At 51.6% G+C, this 20542-nt stretch overlaps 9 protein-coding genes across 9 annotated transcripts; 4 read left to right on the top strand and 5 right to left on the bottom strand.

Annotated features, from left to right (window-relative positions):
• Positions 1–704: 704 nt before the first annotated feature.
• Positions 705–2084, top strand: T310_4688 (Pepsin A; the record flags this gene model as incomplete). Its single annotated transcript, XM_013472470.1, has 4 exons — positions 705–806; positions 863–1013; positions 1082–1736; positions 1796–2084. 4 exons carry the CDS (start codon positions 705–707, stop codon positions 2082–2084), a joined length of 1197 nt encoding a protein of 398 aa, XP_013327924.1.
• Positions 2085–3587: 1503 nt separating this feature from the next.
• On the top strand, positions 3588–6263 carry T310_4687 (Phosphoprotein phosphatase; the record flags this gene model as incomplete). The annotated part of the gene is made up of 4 exons (XM_013472469.1): positions 3588–3835; positions 3900–3986; positions 4054–4930; positions 4962–6263. 4 exons carry the CDS (start codon positions 3588–3590, stop codon positions 6261–6263), a joined length of 2514 nt encoding a protein of 837 aa, XP_013327923.1.
• Positions 6264–6754: 491 nt separating this feature from the next.
• Positions 6755–7316, bottom strand: T310_4686 (uncharacterized protein; the record flags this gene model as incomplete). Its single annotated transcript, XM_013472468.1, has 2 exons — positions 6755–6797; positions 7012–7316. The coding sequence occupies 2 exons, from the start codon at positions 7314–7316 to the stop codon at positions 6755–6757; spliced, it is 348 nt and encodes a 115-aa protein (XP_013327922.1).
• Positions 7317–8125: 809 nt separating this feature from the next.
• Positions 8126–8620, bottom strand: T310_4685 (uncharacterized protein; the record flags this gene model as incomplete). Its single annotated transcript, XM_013472467.1, has 2 exons — positions 8126–8380; positions 8459–8620. 2 exons carry the CDS (start codon positions 8618–8620, stop codon positions 8126–8128), a joined length of 417 nt encoding a protein of 138 aa, XP_013327921.1.
• A 634-nt stretch (positions 8621–9254) lies between these two features.
• T310_4684 (uncharacterized protein) lies at positions 9255–10229 on the top strand (the record flags this gene model as incomplete). Its single annotated transcript, XM_013472466.1, has 3 exons — positions 9255–9464; positions 9750–9986; positions 10047–10229. 3 exons carry the CDS (start codon positions 9255–9257, stop codon positions 10227–10229), a joined length of 630 nt encoding a protein of 209 aa, XP_013327920.1.
• Positions 10230–10708: 479 nt separating this feature from the next.
• On the bottom strand, positions 10709–11393 carry T310_4683 (uncharacterized protein; the record flags this gene model as incomplete). Its single annotated transcript, XM_013472465.1, has 3 exons — positions 10709–10809; positions 10886–11160; positions 11242–11393. The coding sequence occupies 3 exons, from the start codon at positions 11391–11393 to the stop codon at positions 10709–10711; spliced, it is 528 nt and encodes a 175-aa protein (XP_013327919.1).
• Positions 11394–13068: 1675 nt separating this feature from the next.
• On the bottom strand, positions 13069–14189 carry T310_4682 (Arginase; the record flags this gene model as incomplete). The annotated part of the gene is made up of 3 exons (XM_013472464.1): positions 13069–13372; positions 13431–14023; positions 14103–14189. 3 exons carry the CDS (start codon positions 14187–14189, stop codon positions 13069–13071), a joined length of 984 nt encoding a protein of 327 aa, XP_013327918.1.
• Positions 14190–14822: 633 nt separating this feature from the next.
• Positions 14823–16812, bottom strand: T310_4681 (Glutamyl-tRNA(Gln) amidotransferase subunit B, mitochondrial Precursor; the record flags this gene model as incomplete). Its single annotated transcript, XM_013472463.1, has 4 exons — positions 14823–16078; positions 16143–16284; positions 16339–16415; positions 16476–16812. The coding sequence occupies 4 exons, from the start codon at positions 16810–16812 to the stop codon at positions 14823–14825; spliced, it is 1812 nt and encodes a 603-aa protein (XP_013327917.1).
• A 1542-nt stretch (positions 16813–18354) lies between these two features.
• Positions 18355–19837, top strand: T310_4680 (uncharacterized protein; the record flags this gene model as incomplete). Its single annotated transcript, XM_013472462.1, has 2 exons — positions 18355–19513; positions 19587–19837. The coding sequence occupies 2 exons, from the start codon at positions 18355–18357 to the stop codon at positions 19835–19837; spliced, it is 1410 nt and encodes a 469-aa protein (XP_013327916.1).
• Between the last annotated feature and the right edge of the window lie 705 nt (positions 19838–20542).

Below are 20542 nucleotides of genomic sequence, written 5' to 3'. Positions count from 1 at the left end.
TATTGCCTGTTCCTAGACGGTCTACCAACATCCGCAGTTCATATTCTCTAGTCTAAACCTAGAATACTCCGTATTCTTGTAGCATGCAGACCGCAGAGGAATAATAGCAGCTGGTAGCGTACACCTCCAGAGCGTCGTGCAGGCACCAGCGTACCTCCGGGCTATTCGTCATAGCTGTGGGCCGTTTGCAATGGGCTTATCGCCGCGCCGATAGGCTTCCTCTGCCAAGCTGGACCAACCCCAGTCTGGTGCCCAGCCTCTGCTGTCCATACGGAGTAGGCCAACCGGCACTAGATGACTAGATGCCTTGGTAGCGCCTCCCTAGGATAGACCATTGGGTTGCTAGCAAGGGAAGGGCCTGGGTGGCCACTGTGCGTTGTCTGTCACAGCGCTCATCCGGCCAAGTCACGAGCCCCGGTTCCGGTGATCCAATGCGCCTGCCCGGCCCCGTCCAGCATCTCCGCCCAGTAGCAGGTCGTGGCTGCCTCGGGCCCGACCCGCCTTGCACCAGCAACCGACCGTATCATCGTCACCAGCTATCTACCCCAGCTATCTCCCTTCCCATCCTTATTCTCCCTCCCATCATCCATCAACAACCATCATCATCATCATCGTCATCACTCCCACGATCGTTCGTTGTTTTCCCCATTTCTGTCATTCTGCTTCAGTGACCCTGCCTGGGTGATCCGGTCGGCGTGTTCACCATGAGGACCCTTTCGATGCTCGCAGCCGCTGCGCTGCTGGGCTCGGCCACCGCCAAGGTGCACAGGCTCAAGCTCGACAAGGTGCCTCTGTCGGAGCAGTTTGTGAGTTGCCATCTTCTGCGTCGTTCGACAAGGAGGATCACTAATTCGATGTATAGGAGAAACGCAGCATCGACGATCACATGCGCTCCCTAGGCCAGAAGTACCTGGGCGTCCGGCCATCTGGGAATGAGGACCTGTTTCAAGATACCTCCATCAAGCCGGACGCCGGCCATGATGTGTTGGTCGACAACTTCCTGAACGCCCAATGTACGTAGGATCTTGCTCCCAGTGCGTTCGTCATGTCAGCCAGTAAAGACGCTAACGTCTCTCGACAGACTTCTCGGAAATCACCATCGGCACCCCTCCGCAATCCTTCAAGGTAGTCCTTGATACTGGCAGTTCCAACTTGTGGGTGCCATCGTCTGAGTGTGGTTCCATCGCCTGCTACCTGCACAACAAGTATGATTCGTCCGCGTCTTCCACCTACAAGAAGAACGGCTCGGAATTCAGCATCCGCTACGGATCGGGCAGCCTGTCGGGCTTCGTTTCTCAGGATACCGTCCGGATTGGAGATCTCACGATCAAAGAACAGGACTTTGCTGAGGCGACGAGCGAGCCCGGTCTGGCTTTCGCCTTTGGCCGTTTCGACGGCATCTTGGGTCTGGGCTTTGACACCATCTCGGTCAACAGGATTGTTCCCCCTTTCTACAACATGCTGAACCAGAAGCTGCTCGATGAGCCTGTGTTTGCTTTCTATCTCGGCGACACCAACAAGGAGGGCGACGATTCGGAGGCTACCTTTGGTGGTGTCGACGAGAAGCACTACACTGGCGACCTCGTCAAAATTCCTCTCCGTCGTAAGGCCTACTGGGAGGTAGACTTTGATGCTATCGCATTTGGTGACAGTGTGGCTGAGCTTGATGACACTGGCGCCATCCTCGACACTGGCACTTCCCTGATTGCCCTGCCTTCTACTCTTGCCGAGCTTCTGTAAGTCAAAATGTCCTTTCCAGAAATCCCTACAATGGTCATTTCTGACTGGCATTCAGCAACAAGGAGATTGGTGCTTCGAAGTCGTGGAACGGCCAGTACACTGTCGACTGCGCGAAGCGCGACTCTCTGCCCGACCTCACCGTGACTCTGACTGGCCACAACTTCACCATTAGCGCGTATGACTACATTCTCGAAGTCCAGGGTTCCTGCATTAGCGCCTTCATGGGCATGGACTTCCCCGAGCCCGTGGGGCCCCTGGCCATTCTGGGCGATGCTTTCCTCCGGAGATGGTACAGCGTCTATGACCTGGGCAACGGTGCCGTCGGCCTCGCCAAGGCCAAATAGACGACAGGCTATCACGGTCTCGCGGCCCGTCGTCGGGACTGAATCATTGAAGAGATGAGAGGGTGGTTGACGTGCCGTAGGTGCTGACCGGGGGGACAGCTTTGAAAGGGAGCTGCTATCAAAGTTTCCCTGTGGTTGTCGGACGGGGCGTTGTTACGACCTTTCCCCTCTGTGGGGGCGTTTGCAGAGCCTTTTGACTTCCCTGCTTTTACGTTGATAACAATCGAGAATGCGATATGGACAGTCTATCTTGTCTCTGGACATAGGTGACAGATTGTGATGCGCGCGGGATGGATCTCCTAGCTTTGTGTTGAACCTTGTTTTCTTTTCCGCCTGTCTTTCTGTGATGAGAGGTCTAGTATGTAGAGTAACTATGGAGCTGATTCGCTGAACAATGCATCTATATATCTATATATAATCTGTTCCCCGCGCGGTGAAATGTCGCGTATCGTTCTTTGTCTGCTACGTCTCTTGCAACCCGCGGCAGCTTGAGGGTGGAGATATGACTAAGCAGGACAGCTTCCATGTTCCTTGATAGGCGTATGTCGTATTACATGTAGCAGTAGCGAGTCCGTCTGCTTGGTTCGGTGGTGGCGGAAACGAGCGGAATACCACAATCAACAAAGAACAGCCAGGCAGGAGGCTCTTTGTGGGCTGCGGATCAGGAGATGGTAATAGGCTGGCGGCAGTTATTTTAATATTAACTCACGGCAAGCATTGTGTCACTGGAAGACTCTGCCACGCGAGGTGAGCTCACTCAAGGTCTCCGCCCGGTCGCCAGCGTCGGGGCCTTTCTGCTACTTTAGCGCGACGAAGCCCAAAGTTCCAGATCTTCGGTTGAGCTTGGCTCTTCCCTGTCGGTCAGTGCTCCGCCTAACCAGTTAGTTTCTGCCGCCCACCGCATTCTATTCTCAGCTTCAACAACCATCCTGCTCCACACCCAGTACCGCCATTTTGTTTGCTTTTTCTTGGCCATTATTGTCCCGCCCATCAGCGTATTTACCACCACGCCGTGTCTATCGTGCTCGACAGTCTGTATTGTCCAATACTTCTGTCCTACCTTCCCCGACCTGAGTCATCGGAGAAGCTTCCTGCGTCGGAGTACTTCCGCCCCGCAACCGTTCTGTAGGCACGCGCACGCGCCTCCCATCGCAGACAAGCCACTTTTCTCGCTTTTGCCCACCTTCAGCAAGCATCCTTAGTCCCGTTCTTTATCCTCGTTTGGACGTGCGCGCATTGCGTATCTCCTGCCGGTAGAACGCGTTGAGCCTGCGATTCCCAGTGGCGATTCTCGATCGTCATCATTCAGCTGGTTGCGCTGCCTTGTTTACCCATAACGCGATTGACCAAACTGCACTTCGCAACGCGGCATCGGGCAATGGCCCACTAAATTCGCACTGCTCGTTGATCAATACTCTGACCTGGGAAAAGGGTTGTCTTTGGAACTGGGGAGAAGAGAGGGAGAGAGAGAAGGAACCGGTCTGAGACGGGAGGCAACGGAGCATGCTTTTACGACTGCCACCCACCCTTCATTACCCTATCACCGTGACGTCGCTGCTCAAGCGTCCGGGGGATAAGGTCGAGCGAAATGAGGCCCTGTTCTGGTATGTCTACGAGACCACCGTGACCGAGGGTGATGGCCTCGGCAACAAAATTGAAGTTCGGAGGCAATATCCGACCAAATTCGAATCGACCGTCGATGGCGAGGTTATAGAATGGAAGATCACGAAGGGCGATGTCATTGAAGAGCCGTAAGTGACGTCTTATCAACACAAGACAATGAAGGATCGATGGCTGATCGTCGATGTTGAATAGTGTCACGGTTGTCGAGATCGAAGAGCCATGCGCCCACGAGATCCAGTTCGGAGGGATGTGTGCAGAGTGTGGGCAAGACATGACTACGTAAGCTTTGTCAACCGGTGTGTGCCAGGTTCCTGCTTCACTAACCATTCTTGCGCGTACGTCATAGTGCGACCTACAATACAGATGTCATGGATTCAATGCGTGCTCCCATTCAGATGGTCCACGATAACACGGCCCTCACGGTCAGTGAAAGAGAAGCCACACGAGTCGAGGAGGATGCAAAGCGCCGCCTGCTTGCGTCTAGGCGCCTCTCCCTCGTGGTCGATCTAGACCAGACAATCATCCATGCTACTGTTGATCCAACGGTCGGTGAATGGAAAGAGGACAAGGATAATCCGAACCACGAAGCCGTGAAGGACGTTCGCTGCTTTCAACTTACGGACGACGGCCCCGGCATGCGTGGCTGCTGGTACTACATCAAGCTTCGGCCAGGGCTGGAAGAGTTCTTGCAGAACATATCTAAGCTTTATGAGCTACATATCTACACCATGGGAACGAGGGCGTATGCGCAGAATATTGCAAATATCATCGATCCGGACCGGAAGCTTTTTGGAGACCGGATTCTCAGTCGCGACGAAAGCGGGAGTCTCACTGCCAAGAACCTCCAACGTCTGTTCCCTGTGGACACCAAGATGGTGGTCATCATTGACGACCGTGGAGACGTGTGGAGATGGAATCCGAACTTAATCAAGGTCTCTCCGTATGACTTCTTCGTTGGCATTGGCGATATCAACTCCAGCTTTCTGCCAAAGAAGCCGGAGCTGACGCCGGGGACCGGTTCGATCAAAGGGAAGCGTGAGAAGGAGCAGCAGCAGACGCAAGCAACAGCGGCGGAGCGCCGTGTCAATGGATCAATTGCGAGCAATAATGACACGGAAACAGAAGTCTCCGCCTTGGAACAGCTGGTAACCATGGGCGGTGGTGACAATCCGAGGTTGCTTCAGGAGCAGGCTGTGCAGCAAGAAGAGACCATCCTGCAGCAAGTAGAGGATCGGCCGCTTCTCCAGAACAAAGGAACTGGATGCGGAAGAGGAGGCAGCAGAGTCGCAAGGGGGTGCTGACAGCGAGACATCATCCAGCATGGATGAGTCCCAGGAAGTGGGCCGGCATCGCCATCACCTGCTTGAGGACCACGACACTGAACTGTACGCATTGCAAGAGCGTTTGGAGAGAGTACACCAGAAATTCTTCGAGGAGTACGATCGGAGACGCAGTCAGGCGTTGGGAGGCAGGGTCGCTGCGCTCAAAGGTGACAAGGCTCTGCCCAAGGATAAAGATATTGACCTGAAGCTAGTTCCCGATATTAAGACCATAATGCCGCAAATCAAGCGGGAAGTCCTCGATGGGGTCAACTTGGTGTTTTCCGGGGTGCTTCCGTTGGGGACTGACACGCAAAATGCTGACATCTCTCTCTGGGCCAAGAGTTTTGGAGCCGTCATCTCAACCAAGATCGGGTCGAAGACGACGCACCTGGTGGCGGGTCGAAACCGAACGGCCAAGGTTCGGGAAGCGACGAGATATCCAAAAATCAAGATCGTCACCACTCAATGGCTCCTGGATTCTCTGACTCAGTGGAAACATCTGGATGAAGAGCCGTATTTGGTGCCGGTACATCCAGAGGACCGAGGGGACCCGATTCTGGGAAGTTCGCCGGGGTCGAAGAATGCCGCCGAAGCTGAAAGCTCCTGGCTTTCGTCATCAGAAGAAGACACAGGCGTGTCGTTCACCGACGACGAAGGTGAGGATGCAGCTTCGGAGGACAAGATTGACACTGACGAACTTGAAGAAGCCGATGAGGAGATCCTCAAGTCGTCGGGGATGACGGCGCACTCACCGATCGGGTACGATGCGGAGCAGCAGAAGGCCGTGCACGATGAACTCCGGGAATTCTTGGGCAGTGATGCCGAGAGTGACAGCGAGTTCGACGACAATGGCGAGGGTGACAGCGATGTATTCCTGGGCAGCGAGTCGTCAGCGTCCAAGAAGAGGAAGCGCGAAGGTGAAGATGGCGACGAGCAGCGGGAGGAAGACGAAGCTCTGGGATCACGACTGTCACAGCGCATCAAACTCTCGCGCGAGCGGACGAGTGGTCTGAAGGAAGTGGCCACTGCCGAGGAGGGGCCTGTCGAGGGTGAAGGTGACGAGGACGAAGGGATACCGGACACCAGCGGCGATCGTGAGCGCGACGGTGGCGACGGTTATCCCGAGGACCCGGACGACGACGATGACGCGCTCGAGAGAGAGATGCTGGCAGCGTTTGAGGATGGCAACTATAACTCGGCGGCAGAGGAGGAGGTTGCAGAGGAAAATGGGTGACCTCGTCGCGTCGAGTTTTGTATTCTGTCGCTGCGTCGCTGCAGTCCCTCGCTTCTATGATTGCATACTAGCTCTGCATAGCGAAGGCGTTTGTATGAGTTGTCTTGTAATCTCTTGTTAAAGAGGTTTTTGTTGGAGTTCACCTTGTGGAGGTATCTATCTGATGTTTTTTTTTCTCTCTGTCCAGAATCAGCTTGTTGATTTTTTTTTTCATATGATATTATATTATATTGGTTACTATGTGTTTGTCCTTGAACATTATTATTATTCTACGCCATGTTTTTGGTGTTAATATTCCATTTCTTTTTCCCCTACCGGAGTTCACGACATGAATGTCATTGCTACTCGGGACAATGGGATGGATGGATGTATGTGTTTAGGCAATCTGGATTTTGTCGATCGATCGATTAAATTAAGGTATTTATTTATTTATTATTCGCTTTGTTCGTTCATTATGGATTCTGTTCGTTGGTCAACGTCGTCATAGTCGACTACGTAGTAATATCTGTGCTTTTGTAGGTACAACATGCACACCTAGATAGTGTAGTATAGCAAGTATATATGTAGTATATACAACCCAGTCCCATCCATCCATCGATTCGATAAATAAATAAATGACCTTCGTTTAGTTGGACAACTCCTTAGGAACGTGTTTCCTGTTTTTCATTCCACCCCATCATTAGCGTTCGTTCATCCATACATTACAGTCAATCGCTGGAAATGTAGAGGGGGATCTCGATACACATACCCAGTCCACTGCTCAAACCCCTCGCGCACCGCATCGGTGATCTTCTCGTTGGTGTCGCGCATCTTGGCGGGGTCGATCTTGCCGTGGCCAAACTTCCTCTCGAGGGCGTCGAGGCCTGTAGCAAAATAAAAAAAGGAAAGCACTGAGTTAGTTATTCGATATCTTTTAAAACAAATGCAGTTTGGGAGTTCATTGTGTTGTGCTGTACCCTTGTCAAGGTAGTCCTCCTGCTGATTGTTGTTGTTGCTGTTGTTGTCGCTGGGAGGGTTACCACCCTGCTGCTGCGGCTGCTGGTTGTCGCTCATCTTGACAGATAGATAGATAGATATATAGATTGGAGGAAAGGGATTTGATTTCTTGTTGAAGGATGGAGGTTGCGTAGAGGTAGGTCAATTGTCTATGATCGTAAAGGCGGGTTGCTGGCCGATTTATTTCCTTGTCCTGCCCCTCATCCCATCTAACCAAGACTCCCGATTAAGCTTCGCATGATCCCCCTTTTTTTTTTACTTTCGCGTGAAATTGATTAATACTACGGCAGGTATTATTGAGTAGTTGGTTAGTTGGCTACTGGGGAATCGTTACAGTTTACGCTGTCGTCACGCCAAGAACGCCTTTGTCCAATCACCGTCGCCATGTCCAAGATAAAGATGCATCGCCGATCTTTAGCTGCAAGATAGATCGAGATCGATCGAAGCCTATTATCGTCGCCTATCGTATCGTCGGACTCGCCTATCAGTATCGCCAGATCGTTGCCGTTCCCGGAAAGGCGAGCTTCATCTGGATGATGGATCCAGACTTTGCTTTTTCTTTTCTTCCAATATATGACTTTGGTTCTGGCTCTACTGTTCCCGTCTTTCCCAGAGTATGCCTTCTAACTTGGCTGCAATTCATAGCTGCTGACAGATGACAGGCTCTGCGGGCAGATCTACGTTTCTTTTCGGTATCACCCTGGATTTCATGTCATGTGGTACCACTTTATTTCCTTGATTGCTAGCTTTCGATGATTGGCTGCCATGACCATTTTTCAGTATAGATGATCCTTTCAGGTCACTGTTATCTGCATTTTTTCTAAGCCCTCACTATCTGCCTGGTGACATACTCATCGCAAAGATCACTAGAAGAGTCCGCCCTTTTTTGGTGGCCCGGATTTCCCTGGTCCAGCTGACTCCGCGTCGGCATCCGCACACAGTGTGATTGCCAGGAGGATTTCTGCAAGATGCTTCATATGACTTTGGTCTTGGGTATCCCATGGCCCGAACTCATGCATGGTCAGAAACGAGACCGGATCATTGGGACCGAGCTTACCTTTCAAGTACTTTAGGTACGTCTCGCCGTATTCGGCGAACGTCAGGTATATCTCATATCGGTCCTGAGATAAATGAATGCGGCTTTTATTTATTCTGTTAGCTGTATTGACCAACCATAAGCAGAGGGAAGAAACACATACCGACCGGGCGATGCCCCAGATATCTGTGGATCGTCCAATATCCATGCCACCATTTGTGCACTTTCCTGCATCCGTATTTTCTGCGGCTTCTTCTTTCTCAAGGCGGCTTGACTTCGATAAGCGCGCGCACATTTCCAAGACGTCTATCTTCAAGATATCCATCTGTGCGTGGCTCCAAGGATGCAGTTTGAAAATTGGCAGTAAATACCCTTCTATGCAGAGTCCATCCACTGGAAAGGGGAAAATGGATTGTAAGGGCACTCAGAAAGAGAACAAGGGCGGCATTCACAATCTGTTCATCCCTCGTTGGCGGGTACAGCAGATTCTCAAGTTCCTTGGGGACGGGACTGATTGATGCGAGAAAGGGGGTCTTCATGGACTCTTCAGAATCGGATTCGGAGGATTCAGGTTCCCCAAGAATGTTTGTGGATTTTGGAATCGGTTTTTTAGTCGGGGTTCAGGCTGTTGCTGCCGAAGGGCTGATTCAGTTCACTGTCAGATGGGTGTGATGCGCGAGTGGAGAGACGATGACACTAGATTTGACATCTCCTTCCGTTTTTGCGGCCTCCAGTTGATAATATCTCACTAGAGAGAAGGTCCCTTCGAGGAGTCGTTTGGGTTGTAAAGTTGGAGATCACCGTATGGATTGTTGACTGGGTCAGCTCCCCCGCGGCCACGCCGATCCGGCACTTTCCTTCCAAAACAAACCAACCCTAAACATCCAACTTCTATAAAGGTCATCTTGTTGACCGCTCCATCCATCGCCTATCCAAAGCTGCTCCTCTTGTCTAACAAAATGGCAAATGTCAAAGAAGACCCTGAGCACCGCGCTCGCCGCCTTGCGGTGCGAGCCCTGGAGAAACAAATCGCCAATCTCGAAACCATCCGGTTCGAGCCTGCCCAGCTCCAGCAACTTAAGATCCGCACGCTGCCAATGTCCTTTCGAGAAAACGGAGAGCTGGACTTCAAACCGTGTTTCTTCAAACCATATCCAGCAGACCTTCTTGTCAGTCCAGACGCTGATGACGTTCCGAGCTTCCCTGAACATGGCCGGGAGTTGACCTTTCATGGACATGATGAGACCGATCGATTGCGCACGGGATGTGTGGCGCTACCTCTCTGAATATGAGTCTCAGTGCAGTCTACAGGCAAAGAAACATTCTCCGGGACCATGAAGCTTTCATGAGTATGTTTCACCATTCAGTCTCTATTTTTTTAAGCAGCAGTTAATTTGCCCTGTCTGAATGTGTTGTTCTTCGATGATCTTGTACTCATGTGAATGTGCAGCCAGGATTATTACAATTTCAAGCCTCTTGACGAGATCCAAGTCCCTCCTGACCAGAAACCTAGCTGGCAGGCGATGGCGATTTGTGATATTCCTAGTGTGGATCGACCCCACATCCAGTGCGACATGATTTACAATATCGATGGAGATGATAGACTGCTCCGTGGTGAATTGCTCGCTCTGATCCGAATCATCCTGGGGGTCCTAAGTGCCACGTCATTGGTTGACCATCTGATTACTCCAGTAAGTCTTAACAAATCTTCCTCGCAGTAGCACTAATTAATAATTAATTACCTGGTGTAGGTACTGCTCTTCTCCTACATGGGGCCGCAGCATGGTCGTATCCTACAAGGCCACTTTGACGGCGATAATCTTGTGGTGCGGTACAGCAAACTGTACGACTTTAGGAAAAAGAATAACTATGTTGTGAAACTCTTTACGCAATGGCTTCTGTGCCATCCGACTGGCAATACGAAGGCAAAATGAGAACGCCTCTTTTTTTTACCCTCTCCCTCTTTGCCAAAACTTGCGTCTGCTCATCTTTCGAAGAGTTTCTGCTTCTCCCTTGCTTTCTGCTTGACCAAGGGTCCGGATCCGGATCCCGTCAGCTGCGACTCGAGAATCGATCGGCGATAGTGCTCAAGGCGGCAGAGAGATCCAATGCTGGATTTTGGATCGAACGAAACGTGTGTTCCAATGATGACGATGACGATGATACCCATGAATCCAAACCTGCAAGACAACTGGAGAAAGGAAGAGGAAGCACGAGCTGTATGTATACACAGATACGTCAATATATCATTGAAACTTCGAAAGCAACGTGACTCCATCCCATGTACATACAGTAGACAGTATATATTCCATACATTAACGCAAAACGCCGATCATCAGTCCTCGTTGATAAATATCACAGTGATAATCGTCAGGGTCATAAACGTCTCAGACAGATGGATATTTTTTTCACGTCATAAAGCATCACGGTGAACCTGCCACGCCATGACCATCATCCAAAAGTAAAACGTCGTGTTGACCACTTCGAACGCAAAGGCGGCTTTCCAGCAGTTGCCTATGCCACAGTGTTAGTCCAGATAACCACGTAAACAGCAACACACACGCGGCAGGCTGTATTGGGTAAAACGTACAGATAGTATTCTGCGTCAACCACGCCAATGCCTCGAGCGTATTCCCCTTGTACGGCTGGTTCGTCACGTAATTCTGGCAGTTGGAGTTGACGTTGGCCGTGCCGCCGTACAGCTGCAGCGCCGTCTCGATCAGCCCCGTCAACCACAAGACGAAGAGAATGAAACTGCCGAGAATGATGATGCCGGGGATCAGGAACCGCTGCGCAACCAGGACGAGGATCAGGATGACGAACGCGACGCCGAGGGCGCCGACGGTGACCATATACGGGAAGAGCCTGTTATCAGAGCAGATTAGCGACGGCGTAGTTAAAAAAAAACACGTTTTAAACAGACGGTACTGATTGAGTGATACATACCACGGCACCCCCAGCTGCAGCTGCGACTGCACCGCCATGAACCAGGCAAAAACGCCCATGCATGTGGCCGACCCCACAAGCACGATCAGCACCCAGATGTTCAGCTGCAGTTCCGGCCATTGGTACCGGCGAACTTCTCGATAGGCGGCCATGTCGAGTATGTATCTAAAACAGATCGACCAGATAGATATGTATCTGCGGGCGTAGGTAATGTAGGGGGTAAGTAGATAAATAGAGGGGCCACAGCAGGGCGTCTAGGGCGTCTCGTGTCGTGTAGTGCCTTGCCTTGCCTTGGGCCGCGCTGCAGCAGTTGAATCTGTCAATGATCGATAATAAGGCACCTGACCGAAGACCTAGATAGTAGGTACTGCCAGCAGTTGGCGCAGCAGCGCCAGCGCCAGCGCCAGCTGAGAGGACGACCAGTCGACCGCCTTCCTAAGGCTTGGGCCTAGGAGCTATCAATGGGAGACGAACACGAGGCAATGCGATGAGGGACAGGCACGGTTTACGTAAGCCCAGCAGCCCAAAAGAGTTATACTGAAGGAATACTTAGTACAGAGTACTGTACTCCGTACCAGAGCAGGGATATGTAGTAATAAGGCAGAAGCGCAGAATATATCAGCAGATCCAGAAAATAGCACACAGTCTACTCCGTACGAAGTATATTAATTACCTAGTGCTGCTGCTGCTGCACTCGTGAGACAGACAGCCAGATCATCATCCTGTTGTTCTTCTGCATGGTGTACTCCGTACGGAGTACGGAGTTAGTACTCGGGGTATGATTGGCCCGTTCCTGGGAAAAAACAGTGAGGTTGGGCGAGAACCCGCCAATCAGACTAAGTCGGTACGTACGGAGTACATCCATAATATCCAACCTTCTGCATTGGAAAGTTCTTGCTAAGAAGATGGAAAATAGAAAAATAGGGTGGCAGGGGAAAAATTAGCAAATGAAATGAAATGCCTAGCAGATAGATGAAAATAAAATAAGCACTCGCTCAAGTAGTTAGTCAGTCGTAATTAAATGAAATAAATATTCTCCTCCGTACGGAGTACAGAGTATATACTGTACACCGTACACTGTACACTGTACTGTGTAATCTACACACCGCATATTATATATAACCTGGCTACTTGACATCATTATGTATCCTCTGTGCCTGGCTAACTACCGGTCTAGACTCTAGACCTGTACAAACATACTCTGTACTCCATACTGCGTACTCTTAACAAAGGTTAAAAAAAGAATAAAACAAACAAACTTCAACTTCCTCCTTCGAACGACTGACTCATGTGACCTGTAGAACACACTGTACATACACTCCGTATGAAGTACACAGCAACGGGTTTCGTGATGCAAACCCCGACTTGCGGTGTGGGACCTGACCTGACCTGACCTGACCTGCTGACTTTCATGACATCAGTCGATTCAACCGCCCCGCTTGCCACGTTGTACATACATGTACCTACCAACCTAACTAGATAAGGTAGATGGTGAAACTACATGTAGAGTAATTACGGAGTAGTCTGTACGCCGTACGGAGAATAAGGTATCTATCTGCGTTTGCGTCTGCAATCTGCAGTTTGCTGCACGAGTCAGAGAATACGATATGATATGATACGATATGATATAATATGATATGGCTGCTACAGATCTAGATGCGTCGAGTTCGATCTGACTATGCTCTACATGTATCCGTGCATAAGAATCTGATTTAGTTAATTTATACTATCGTACAATTGTATGATTCGCATCACATGTTATGCTCTATCAGCGAACTTGTCAAGTAAGGCTGGCAGATCTGAGTGACCTCAACTGCCACCTGGCGACTACAGCAAGGTATCTCCCAGCGCACTGCGGACCAGGGAGCATCCCGTGCGGATCGTTTCAGTCGCTCCGCCCACTTCCAGGCTGGGGTTCACCTCCACCATGTCCATCGCAACCAGATTCCCTGTCTGGTGAACACACTCGGCGATATAGTCTCCCTCCCGCAGTGTCAAGCCCCCTCGGACCGGCGTGCCGGTGCTCGGTGCCCACATCGGGTCGAGAGCGTCTACGTCGAAGGACAGATGGATAGGAGTGTCGTTGCCAATGTGCGCGAGGGCCATCTCCACTACGCGCCCGATGCCATGCCTGTAACAACCAGTCAGCCGGATTCACAGCCTGACAGGAGACTACTCTGTCGACCCACTTGTCAATGTCGTGCATACTGAATGCTTTGATGCCGTTCTCTCGGAGAATCTTTTTCTCCCCCCGATCGACATCCCGCAAACCGATATACACCAGTTTATTCACACTGACCAGATGCTCCTTCTGCAGCCAGCCAAAGATGTCCTTTCTCTCCTCCTTGGCCAGCCCCGTGAGGAACGCGACCGGCATTCCATGGATATTGCCGCTAGGACTCGTCTCAGGCGTGTTGATATCGGCATGCGCATCGACCCAGATCACCGCCAGCTCGCGGCCGCCCATCCTTTCCCGGATCGCCTTGGCAGTCCCTGAGATGGTCCCGATCGCGATCGAATGATCGCCGCCCAGAGTAAGGACAAACTTGCCCTCTTTGGCGTGTTCGTAGACCTGCTGACTCAGACGCTCCGTGACTGCGCTCACGGCGCGGGGTTTCTTCATCCCTCTGAATTCGGGGTCCTGGTCCGGCGCGGGAATAATATCCGTATAGTTGTGGACCTTGCTGTCATAGTGCACGTCATACCCGAGATCATCGCGCAGTTGGTCGAGAAGACCGGAAGCGATCAACGCGGAGGGCGCGGCTTCCACTCCTGGTTTGCACTAGAGATCAGTCAATAAAGGATCACCAGATGTCTAAGAAGACATCTCAACAGAGTGAAGGCAATGCGGGGTTTATTACCTGCCCGCCGGAGAAGCCGACGGCAACCACACCCAACTCATTGGGCTTGGAAAGGAACCGCTGGTGAATCGTAGAGGGAGACGTCATCCTGGAGACTGCTCTTATCTCTATTGTCTAGAATAGAAAGGACAGTATAAAGCACTGGGCGGGTGTTTCGAGGACGGTCCACTGGCGCAGAACGCTGGAGACAGCAGCTACCCCGCAGGAAGCCACAGAAAGACAACGCTCAGGAGAAAACAGAAAAGCAAACAACCGCCAAAACAAAGACGCGAAGGGAACGGAACCCGGGCAGCAGGCCCTTAAATGGCCGCTGACGGTTCGTGGGGGTGGTCCATTCTGAAGGGTTGGAATGAATAACGAAGCTCGGCGAGGTCGGGTGCAGCTGCTTTTAGCGGTCGAGCGTGCTCTGCTTCCCGTTGCAGCCGCGCCGGACTCGTAACCAAACGCCCAGAATCTCCATCGTGTTTCCCCTAAGTACAGGTTGAACCGGCCGCCCTTTGGATCATCACGAATCACATCGAAGCAGGTGGAAGGGGAAAAATTTTGCTCCACGGGCGGCTATTCTCGCGTTTCTCCGTGTGGATCTGGTTTTTTCCAGGTCTCACAGCAAGAAATAGTGTTTGTGTGCAGGGGTATCATAAATTGCCGTCTATAAAGACCACTATTTACTATTGTACAACATGCAGCCCCAGGAACCACGTTTCTAGCCTCGGCAATCCCTCAGCCACGCCCCAGAACGATCTCTCGCAGTACTTCCTCCGCCCGCTGTGCTTCCACACGCCCTTTCTCTCCCATCCGCATCATCTGCCCGACAAACCACCCCAGCTTGCCCGGCTGGTTCTTCTCGCGGATCTGTGCCACCAGCTGCGGGTTCTTGCTGATCGCTGCCTCGGCCAACGCCAGGTACTCTTCTCGTGACAGCGGCCGCAGGATGAGATTCTCCTCCTCGAGCAGCTGCTGGATCGGCCGCTGGTCTCCGTCAAAGACCATCGCCAGCACCTGCTTGGCCGTCGGGCCGGTGATGCGTTTTCGCAGGAGCTGATCGATAATCTCCGCGAGTTTCTGCGCGGGCACTCGCTCCGGATCCCATGGTAGATCTGCCTTGGTCAAGAGCCCTCCCAATTCATGTAGAACCCAATTCCCCGCGACCCTGCCGAGGGATTTCTGGGGAGTCTCATTCTCATCTTGTTGGAGGGCACGGAGGGCATCAACAACATCTTGGTAGTATTCGAGCCTGGAGCCCTCATCCAGTTCGAGCAGCGGCTTCGCATCCTCAATGGAAAGCCCATACGTGGGGCCAATAAGCATATTCAGTAGATCGTCGGGTAAGACAGGGAGCGTATCCCCCAGAGTGGAGACGAGCTGGGGGTCGATGATGAGAGGGCCCAGATCGGGATCGGGCATGTAGCGATAGTCGACTGCTCCCTCCTTGCCCCGGAGTTTGCGAGTCTCAGTACTGCCAATGGTCCAGCCCCGCGTTTCGCCCTCCACGGTTCCACCACTCTCGAGGACCGCGATTTGGCGGTTGCGCTCGGCTATAATCGCGTCTTCGACCGCCTTGAAGCTGCTTAGATTCTTGATTTCCGTGCGCTGACCAAGCCCTCCAACCCCGTGATACTGGTGCGCTCCAGGGCCTTCGTCGCGTTTACGGACGGAAACGTTGACATCTGCTCGCAGGCCACCCAACTCCATCCCTGTCGTGACAGCACTGGTAGCCTGCAACAGTGCCTGGATCTTCCTGACACACGCGGCCGCCGTCGCTGGGGAGTGGATCTGGGGCATGGTGATGATCTCGATGAGAGGATGCGAGACCCGATTGAAATCCAGGAGCTGCATGGAAGGAGGATACTCCTGCGACTTCGCCGTGTCTTGCTCCAGCTGAATTTGCTTGATGTCAACGCGGACTCTCTTGCCATCCTCCGGCGCAATTCCATCGTAGTCGTAAAGATCGATATAGCCGTTTTTTGCGAAGGGCTCTACACTATGCAGTTAGCGCCATCGCTCACTCATAACCCGGCCACCGCAGACGCATGCACGAACCATAGTATTGTGTGATCTGATATCCCGCCGGCTGGTCCTGGTAGAAGTAGTGCTTTCGATCGAACCGGCTCACGGGTTGGATTTCACAATTGAGGGCGATCGCCGCACGCAAGGCAGGGAGTAAGGTCGCAACTTGAAATTCCTAAGAGAAATGAGCCTGCAGTCTGGCAAAGACGTCATTTTGAGAGCAACCAACCGGCTGGCTCCCTGGGAATGCCAGGTCAAATAAGGCGACGTTGGTGTTTGGCACATCGCTGGTAGAGGTCGGGGCTCCTAGCTCAATCATTTAGAAAACGTCGCTCCAGTCGAGATGGCATAGGCCACCGCACTCACTTGAGAAGAGCTTCGCTTCCGTGTTCAATTGGGCGTGGATCTCGATCCCGACGGTCAATTCCCATCCCTCGTGTCTTTGTGGTTCGTCATTTCCTTTGTTCTGCCTCTTCTGGGCTTTCAAGCTCTTTGCCTCATCCTTGAGCTGTTTCCGTAGCGGGACGCGTTCTTCGCGACGCTCCGAAGCGACTTCGGTGGTGAGTGAACGGCGAATGGGGGGAAACGATGCGAGGTGACTGCCGCCGGGAATCCAGGCCTGAAGCTGCTGTTCACGTAGTCGATGCAAGCACCGTCGAGGGCGAGCTACTCCAGCGTTGCGGAGGAGCCATGTTCGTAGCATGTGGGAGCAATGTCTCGCTTTGAGAGTTGGGGGATGTCGAAGATATTAATTAAAACTAGCCGTTGTTGTCTAATTCGACCTGTTTTGCGAGGATCGGTTGCTGCGAGATGACGATTCGCCCGTGGTTTTCCAGGGCGGTCTCTGTAACGTATTACGCCGGTAAAGAGGCGAGGTTCAAGCTCCATAATCCATTTTGATGGAGACTAACGATATATTCCAGACTCCGGAAAATGGGGAATATGGATCATGACATTCTTGGTCTATTGAAATGGTTTTTATTTTTTTCACTCTGAATATAATTGTGTTTCAATCTTCTCAATAGGAACACACTACGATTATCATGTCCGTAATTGTCATGTCACGGGTAATTTTTCTACAGCAACTGAGATCTGAGTTGCCAGCAAAAATAGTAAAACAGTTCGTCTTCGAAGCTAAATATTCCTACGGATCTATGCCGGACTCGCTGCAAGCCATCCAAATGACTTGCAGTTGCAGAGCAGTTGTCCCGCGTGTTCGCCTGTCTAGAAACCGTCATGCCGACACTGATGGCGAGAGCGTACGGAGTAGATGGGCCCAACTCTATCGATAACTAGCGGTGAGCTGTATGCTTAAGAGTGTGGCAGCCGGTACTCCGCAGTCATTCCGTACATATCCAGCAAGATGGGTTCGGTGCGTAACAATTTGCCAAGCGGGGATCGCGTATTCCGGGTTGCAATAGAAATCACTCCTACTGGTGTCAGCATAACCGGACGTAAGGGATACCGGCAGACGAGTGAACGATGGCCAGCACAGCAGTCTTCTGAACTCAATGCCAGCCATATCTGGCCAGCCACGCAGCACAGCCCACTCGATGTCTCCAGTGGGCAGAGGCCGATTCGGCTGCAGAAAGGATGCAGGCGCCTTGGGCTTTCGCCGTAGTATTTTCTCCCTGCAGAGGCTGCCCCTCGCCCCCCAGTGGTCAAACTGACCATAACGCGTCGCGAACGTTTACAAGGCAAGTCCTTGCTGGTGTTGGGGGCCGTGGCCCGAATCGTTTCAGTTGGAATTCCCCAAACGGCGACATCCCCAGGTCCCGCGTTCGTGCGACGCATTGATCAACCGCGACGTCAAGGTGGGTGACAAGCGCGTAACATAACATTAATATAGCATTCATGGTTTCCTGCTTCGGGGCCAGAAAGTTTCCAATCTGTCGAGTCGTCTTGTTGGACAGGCGCTGGACGCAAACCATCCGGCCTCAAGGACGGACCCCAAAGAAAGGTCTCCTGGTTTGAGATCGGCCGCTGATCGAGGCTATAGTCACTGTAAGGAATGTAGGGACTAATGTGGGAATATCGCAGCATTTTATCGAGCAATCCGATATAGCGATGAGTGGAATGTGAAGGAGATATTTTTAGTTTTCTTTCTACTGCCGGACGACATCTCTGGAAGCTGTCGATTCTGAGTGCGAAGAACCCCACGTGATCTCGACTTGCGATGTGAACGGTTTCCTTATCGAATTGCTTCGTTTTTCTGCGCTTGGAGAAATCGTCGATCTCCTCCACAATGCCGACGGTGGGTCGTAACAGGCGCAGCAAGGCAGATAAAGCCAAGCGAGGCTCAACAACTTCCAATGCCTCTCGGCCAGCATCTGTTTTGACTGCGGCCTCCGAATCGGCCAAATCCACGACCCGGGGGCAGTCAAGCAGTCATGTACGAAATGAGGCTGCGCACAAGGATGCTACGCCCAAGGATGCTGAGCGCAAGTCAACATCCTCGAACAAGCCGACCACGGAAGTGCCGCAGAAGGATGTGCCATCGAAACCCAATGTCTTTGACTTTCTCGATGACAATGAGGAGACGGATAGCGATTCCTCCCAAGGAAGCAGCGGCAGCACCAGCAGCAGCAAGGAAAACGATAACGGACGCATCCCCGCCATGGAGTCGCCTACGCGAAGGGCAGGATTGGGTTCTGTTACCGGTGACAGACATTCGTGCCTTCCTTCCGACTTGAATTCGGAGCCAGGCTCATCCTTCAGAACGAGCAGTCCGGATCAGACATTTTCGGTGGCATCCAAAGACTCGACGTCAACCGATTTCGAATCAGCTACACTGCCGGATGCTTCGCCGGAAACCAGACATCTGCGCTTAGCTCACAGTCACATTGCCCATTCGAAACTGCATGTTGCTGGAGGGTATGAGACTGAGAGCCTCGCAGGAGGCCCAGAACCTCCTCCTGACCACAACTTCGACTATTCTGCTCCTGAAACGTATTATATTCCCTCCCGAGCGAATCCTTTATTGCGAGATCAGCCATCGTCGGAGGTTCCAACGGAGGACTCGGAGTCGTTGAGGCCGTCTGGAAAGCGAAAAACGAAAAAGGCTGCCATGTCTCCCGGCCCGTCATTTGGGTACGCGTGTCTGGCGTCCAAACTGGATTCATCGGTTAAAGACGATCACAAACTGCCCCCTCTCTACAGAAGATTCGAGGCCGTCAACCACCGGGTTCTGCTCTATCTCCAGGACGAAATCGCTCAGATGGAAGAGGAGCTCCAAAGGCTGGATGAATACGAGGAGAAGCATCGTATTGCCTTAGCGCAGCGTGATGGGACGAAGCCTGCACCTGCGTCACGCCGGATGGATGCCGAGGCTCAGGCGTATTCTTCCTTTCATTCTCGACGAATGGCGCTTCTGGAGAAGCTGACCTATAAGACCCATCAATACAGTAAGCACTTTCTTCTCTCTTGCATATGCAAATGTTCTTGATTGCTGACAAGGACACCACTGCGATGAAACAGACGACGCACTCTGCAGTTTCAGCAAAGTGCTTCAAACCTTGCCTCAAGCATCTGACCGCGATGTCGAATTCTATCGTGCGTGGATGCAGAAGCATTCTCCCATCGCCAAACCCGAAGCACGTTTCCTCGATCACAACCGAGACCTCATTTCACTGTCACCAAACTCTGCGACACGACACGACAATAGCCTGCTGTATTTCATCATTGGTGTTCTGTCTGCTGCGCTGCTGCTGCCTCTGCTGGCCTATTAGTATTTCTGTCTGGTATTGATTACTTGGATGACATCTTTTTTTTTTCTTTTTCATCCTCCATGCGTCCCGAGAGGACAGCAAAACCCATTGCATGCATATTCTACGGTTGGTTCAAAGTGACCAGGCTTTTGTCCATGTATTATGATAGTATTACGACCACAGTCCAAGAAACATTTGATGATAGGCGAAGAATGTACATGACATGACATGACATGAAAGGAGGTATTTCGGGCACAGAAATGAACTTGCATTCAAACACATCAATTCAATTCAATTCAATTCAATCAACCGATCAGTTAGATAGTTCACATTCATAGTCATAGTACCTAGGTAGGTTAGGTAGACACATTCTAATAATCTAAAATCTAAATAAATGGTACCGGCGCAGTACTCCGTATAGCTGGCAGCTAGCGCCTTTCCCATCCCAAGGGGGAAAGAAAGAGGTTCGAATTATTATGATAAGAAAAAGAAAAGAAAGAAAAGAAAAGAAACGAAAAGAAACCTCAGTCTCAGACCACACCACACCACACCACCTTTCTTTCTTCCCTGAACGGATAGAAGAAAATCCTTAAGAAGCAAAGGTAAAAGAAGGAAACAAACAAGGCAACGCAAAGCAAAACCTGACCAGCAGCCAGTCAACCGACCGCCCGACCATTGATTGACCAAATAAATAAAAAATAAAAAGCCACACAAAACAGGAATTGA

Source organism: Rasamsonia emersonii, assembly GCF_000968595.1.
Source record: "Rasamsonia emersonii CBS 393.64 chromosome Unknown ctg1118621760151, whole genome shotgun sequence".
NCBI lineage: Eukaryota > Fungi > Ascomycota > Eurotiomycetes > Eurotiales > Trichocomaceae > Rasamsonia > Rasamsonia emersonii.
This window is presented reverse-complemented; position numbering and strand designations above follow the sequence as displayed.